At 39.6% G+C, this 6,181-nt stretch overlaps 1 protein-coding gene across 1 annotated transcript; it reads left to right on the top strand.

Moving 5' to 3' along the window:
- Positions 1 to 299: 299 nt before the first annotated feature.
- LOC307159887 (uncharacterized protein) lies at positions 300 to 1,370 on the top strand (the record flags this gene model as incomplete). The annotated part of the gene is made up of 2 exons (XM_079873585.1): positions 300 to 398; positions 486 to 1,370. 2 exons carry the CDS (start codon positions 300 to 302, stop codon positions 1,368 to 1,370), a joined length of 984 nt encoding a protein of 327 aa, XP_079729711.1.
- Positions 1,371 to 6,181: the final 4,811 nt, after the last annotated feature.

Genomic DNA, 6,181 nt, shown 5'->3' with positions numbered 1-6,181 from the left:
GATGTAACCGATCGGCGAGAGTAGCCGCGTGCAGGCGGGGAGGAGCTGCAAACGGAGATATGAAGCCGGAGATATGAATTTTTAAACAAATTATAGACACATTATCAATTTAGTTTTAAAGTTACTAGACCTATACCTAGAATCTGAAAATTATATGTTGAATAAAAATACTGTATCGAAACTCTAAATTCTTTGCAATGTATCACTGATAATAAATGTTTGACTAACGTTACATGTGTGTTCAGTTAGGCTACATGTACTGTATATAGTGAGTACAATTCCTCTTGTTCTTATATAGAATGGTTCCAAAAATAGACAATTTTGTGGAGGATGTTGTCCCTCTCTACAGTCCCTCAGAATTTAGAGGTCATTTCAGGCTTTCCAAGGAACAAGTGGAGGTTTACTGGACTGGTTAATATAAAATTCATTGAACTATTACAAGTGTTAGCATGTTGTCTTGATAACCTATTTTTCTACCTTTGCAGGATGTCATCACTACCCTTGGTCCTGTTTATATGAATTTACAACAGACCAAACTGCCAATCACGAACAGTGTTCTTGCCTGCCTTTGGACATTGGCGAATCAGGAGTCATATCGTGGGGTGGCAGATAGATTTAACATGTCAAAATCCACTCTTGCCAAGCATCTCCATGAGTTTTGTTACAATATTAACATATACATGGCCCACCACATATCCTGGCCCAGAGGTCAAAGGCTGGAGATGTCAAAGTTAGGGTTTGACACAGCAGGTTTCCCCAACACTGTATGTGCAGTAGATGGGTGTCACATTCCTATAATGAGACCCCACTGTGATAATCCCCTAGCATACATGAATAGGAAACAGTTTTATTCTGTAAATTTAACTGGGTTTTGTGACAGTCAGCGGCGCTTCTGTCACATTAGTGTGGGTCACCCTGGGAGTTGGCATGATGCCAGAGCATTTCGCTTCACAGAAGTTTGTCGTGTTCTTGAAGAAGATCCTCATTCACTTGTTCCACAGGGAATGCACATAATTGGGGATTCTGCCTACCCTTTGTTGCCTCAACTTATGAGGCCTTATAGAGACAATGGCCACTTGTCTGCTAGGCAAAGATATTTTAACAGAAAGCTCAATGCAGCTCGCGTGGTCATTGAGCATGCATTTGGCATTCTAAAATCTAAGTTTAGGAGGCTCCATTACCTGCAAATGAGAAGCATTTCTAATATCAGCTCAGCAGTCTCAGCCTGCTGTATTTTGCATAATATTTGTTTAGAGCCCAGTGATCAAGTTGTTGTGGTAGATGATGGTGTTGATGATGAACCATACCCCCAGCAACCCCACAACACTAATGCATGTCATTATAGAGACCAGATTTGTGGCCAGATCTAACTTGTATGTGTATACTTAACATACAAAACAAAAATGAAAAGTAAAGATTTGAATGTTCAGAAATATTCAACAAATGATAAAACAAACAAACAGATTTTGTGTTGAAATAAAGAAATTTGTTTTATTGAACAAAATTAGTTTGTCATTAGAAATTGTTATTTGGGAACAAAAAAAAAAACCATAGGACATTTTGGGGAAAGGTGTAAATCAAAAGAGATAACATCTTTAGATTATAATTTTATTGGGGTTCATGTGGGTTCTGTAATAGATGCATAATTTGCTCTTGTCTTTTCCCCATTTTTTTTAGCTCCTCCACAATTGTTCCCAAGCTGGTCACCATCTTTTTTTCGAAGGACCTTCTCCGCCTCTCCTTAAGTCGCCGCCATCTCTCCAGATCTGGCCTTACCAGGGACTCAAGTACAGAAGTCCTTCTCTCTGCATGCTCTTCATAAGCCTCCAGAAATTGTAAGGGTTGTGGTCGTCTTTGCCTTCTTGTGATGTTTGCATTTTGTATGGTAGCAGTTCCTGGCTGTTCATCCACACTAGCACCTACCGGCTGGTCTTGAAGAGAAGACGTTGTGGGCCTGCTTGTGGAAGAGGTCTCTTCCAAACCCAGAGGTGTGGAGTGAATGGTGCCAGGTGGTGCAGTACCGATTCCCGATGACCCAAATAACTCATCCATTAGCTGGTGGGGGTGGATGTAAAATGAAAATGACCAATGTTTCAGTCTTGTAAGACATGACAATGTTATTTCAGAAACAAAGTAAAGCAGTCTTCAACTTACTGTATAGTACTCCCAGGTGATCTTCCCTTCCCCAGTTGCACGGCGCCTGTCTTTCACTCTCTTATAAGTAGTTAACATGTTTGCTAGTTTTTTTCGAATTTTCTCACTTGACAAGTTGTAGCCCTTTTGTGAGAATAAGTTTTGTATTTTTTTATAAAATGCCATTTTGTTCCGAAAATAAAGTTGCTGGTGAGTTTTTGTAAGGTCCAGTAGAAATAGTGTCATTGTATGTGTTATTTCTGTAAAATGGAGGGGATAAGGAGAGAAATAGATTAACAAAAAAAAGGATGTAATTTAACAACAGTATTGCCATTTATCTTCCTTACAGTATTTGATGCAATACCTTGAGATTCATGCCTGTCTGACTGGAAGGAAGGGGATGAAGTTTGAATGGATGCTGAAGGGTTTCCACACACTGCACCAGGTTGCAGAGTGGCAGGTGGTGGGTCCTTGACAGTGGAGGTAAGTAGTACAGGGGGCCTAGTAGTAATGGGGCACTGGCTGGTGGATGGTGGAGGTGGTACAGGGGGCCTAGTAGTAATGGGGCACTGGCTGGTGGATGGTGGAGGTGGTACAGGGGGCCTAGTGGTAGTAATGGGGCACTGGCTGGTGGATGGTGGAGGTGGTACAGGGGGCCTAGTGGTAGTAATGGGGCACTGGCTGGTGGATGGTGGATGGTGGAGGTGGTACAGGGGGCCTAGTGGTAGTAATGGGGCACTGGCTGGTGGATGGTGGTTTCACAAAACTGAGGTTTAGGGGTACCGGCGACCTAGTGGAGGTAGTGGGACATGGAATAGGAGGTTGGAGGAGCTTTGCAGCACAAGCTGGGCCACTGAGGAGAGCTGTTTGGAGAGAAGATTGTAGATGTGGTCAGTGTCACTCAAGAATTATTTCCTGTATATTCTTGTTCATTAAGTAAATGTGTACCTTTTGTTTCAACAGCTGATACTTTCTCCATGACAGAAGAAAGGAACATTTGATCTGGGGGAATAAATGATAAATAAAACACTTGCACAAATCATTGGTGACTTGTAATTATTTCACATTTGGTTTACTTGGTTTACTTACCATTTTGCATCCTTTCAGCGATGTCCTTGGAAACCGTTAGCATGACAACATTGCCTTTGGTGTCTAACACATTAATGGTTACGTTGTCCATTTTGTTGTGTGTTACACAGGGTAATGCAGGTTCTTTATATATCCTAAGGAACCATGGGACCATAGCCAACACCTGTTCCATTCATTATTACTAATAGTTAGCAACAATTGCAATTACCATTTTAAGTCCACTTTCAGTTTTGGCTCAACATTTGTATCAGTGATTGCCATTGTTTTCATGATTTAGTGATTAAGTAACTTTATGTATTAACCATGGTATTAACAAACTTTTAAGATGTGTGTATAAGTGGTGTTTTGGAAGGGTGTCTCCCAAAACAAGATAACATATTGGATGTATACTTTAGCAGTATGACATGGGTCTTTCTGCTAATACAAAATGATAAAAGTAACCAATAAAAAAAATTCCCTGGTGGGTATGTGTTTTTTAAGAAGGTTTCAGCAACAAGATTTACAGTACCCTCCAGCTGAGCTCTTTTTAACATTTTAAACATAACACCATTCATTTTCATATACAGAAAAGCACAATTCTGTTGGATTTATATTGTGATTTAGACCAATTCTTTGAAAGTGAACAGAATGTTGTCCAGTTGTTAAGTTGAAGTTACAGCAAGTTGTTAGCAGTTTGCTAACCACATGCAGGTGAAGTATAAACACAGCAAAATAAACTAGAGAATATGAAGAAACCAAACAAATGGAGGAACATAATGTATTGTATCATTTGTATAGGAGCATACATTTATGACCACATTAGATTGTATGTTTTTAAGATTAACATTTTAGTTATTAAAAATGCTCATTTGAATAGGTTATGCTGCTGAATACTGTAAAAGGTCTGTATAAAAAAGAAAGTCAAGCAAAATAAACATACACAAACTCTATATTAACAATAAAGTAAATACAGTAAAACAATATTTAATAAATATGATTTATAAGATGAAGACGACATAAAAACGTATTGAACTGTTTTAAAAGTCCATATGAGAATTTCTGAAACTGAAGTCGTCGCAATAAACTTGAAACGCACGTCATCGGTGTCGTCAGTGAATCCAGCCAATCGTGGATCAGTTGTGTCGTCATCAGAACCTGTGCAGTTGCTCTTCAGAAGCTGCGCTGGCTGAGTTCTCCGGCTACTCTCGAATCAGTCTCGCGGTACTTTGATGGCATACGTCACAGTCACGTGGCGTCGGCGCTGTATCAAGTCGGACAAAATTTCTAACCGGCATGCACTGCTTCAAGTCAGCCGCCGATCGGTCTGCGCAGAGCTGCATGAAGTCGAACAAGCCTAAAGTGATACGAAGTAGCGGTCGCCTTGAAAAACTCATGCTAGCGGGTCAGACAGAATATTTTAAATGTACGTGTGAAAAGGTTAAGATAGGCTTACATTTAAATGCGTCGTTGTTTTGTTTTGAGTGTATGGTCAATAAAACTCAACATCAAACAATTTTTTGAGTGACAGACAAGTAAAAGGGTGGGGGCATATCGGGGGGGGGGGGGGGGTCAATCAGTTTTCAGGAGGGGCGAGTGGCCCCATGGCACCTTCCCCGTCTACGCCACTGGATGGGCACAAAAAATACCAAATTTCCTCCCGTTTGTCGCGCCCCACTTGTTATGTCTCTATTTTGGTTTCATTTAAAAAATTCTCGTAGGTGAAATAAAGGGGAAACAAACAATATAGACAATATTGTTTGTGACTAAAAAGTAACTCACAATGTTCACTTATTAATTTAACTGTTGTATAAAATAAATATCACATTTGCAATTGTGCACGGGGAAACGACACTCTTGCTCATGTGATAAAGAAGAATGAACTACAATTTTTCTGACATTTGACAACTTTCTTCTCATTTTCTCCTCCTGTTTCGCGTGCAGGAGATGCGGTAAATAACAATGGTTATTAGGCCGGTTAGTAGGCCCTACACTGTAAATGCAAACATGGTATTTAATTAAAAATAGTAAATTGAGAAAGCCTTTCTTTAAAGCGAATTTCGTTTTGTACAAATTGTATGTTAATTTTAATAAATGTTTCATCAGACAAGGGCTTTCTTGCGGCTCGCATCAGCAGAGCATTGCATCGTCCATAGACCGCACAATCAGCGGATGGCGGGCGGGTGCGCCTTTGAAATTTGGTCAAAAAACTTTGATGCGGATGATGAGTTTTGTCATGCGGATGAAATACCCCATCCGCGTATCTCTATCGATAACAACATTGAACACTACACAAATATTAATTTTATTTTTTTTAATTTAGGCGATCAAGTAGCTACCCAGCAAACATTTGGACGTTTAATGACCGTTGAAAAGACGTCCGACAGAGACGTCCCGTCATGGTTGAAAAATAGTTCCAAAATGGAAGTTGAACCGACGTCTTTTCTGGCCGTGAATTCCACGTCTTTTCTGGCCGTGAATTCCACGTCTCTTCTGGCCGTGAATTCCACGTCTCTTCTGCGCGTCCCTGGACGTCTAAATGCGTCGTCATATGTGTTTAAATGTGTTGCTGCATAATTTAAGTGTATAAGCCTGCATATAAAATAATCACACACCTATTGTGTAACATCGTGAAAGACAATCAAGTCTTGAGGTTTAGCCTACACATCTTGACAAAGGTTCTAAAAAGGTCCAAAATTGGTCCAGTTAGACCTGAACGTCAATAAAACGTTTTAATCACGTGTACATCAAAAACAATAACACATTATTTGTGGACATAAGCAAAAAAGAAGCATGTTCTGATTAAGCACAACATTTTATTGATCTTGAACAGCCAAAATTTCTCTTTATTTTTTTCAATGTTTAACATTTCGTGAGCTTAGAATTATAAGGTTCTATCTCCACTTTTGGTCGAAATTGAGTTTTTGACAATCTGATTCATTAGGTGTTTATTAATGCCTGTGTGGTGTTATTTTTGTAAAAA

Source organism: Squalius cephalus (assembly GCF_949319135.1).
Source record: "Squalius cephalus genome assembly, chromosome: 6".
Taxonomy (NCBI): domain Eukaryota; kingdom Metazoa; phylum Chordata; class Actinopteri; order Cypriniformes; family Leuciscidae; genus Squalius; species Squalius cephalus.
Note: the sequence above shows the minus strand (reverse complement) of the source record. Positions and strands in the feature narration are given on the sequence as shown.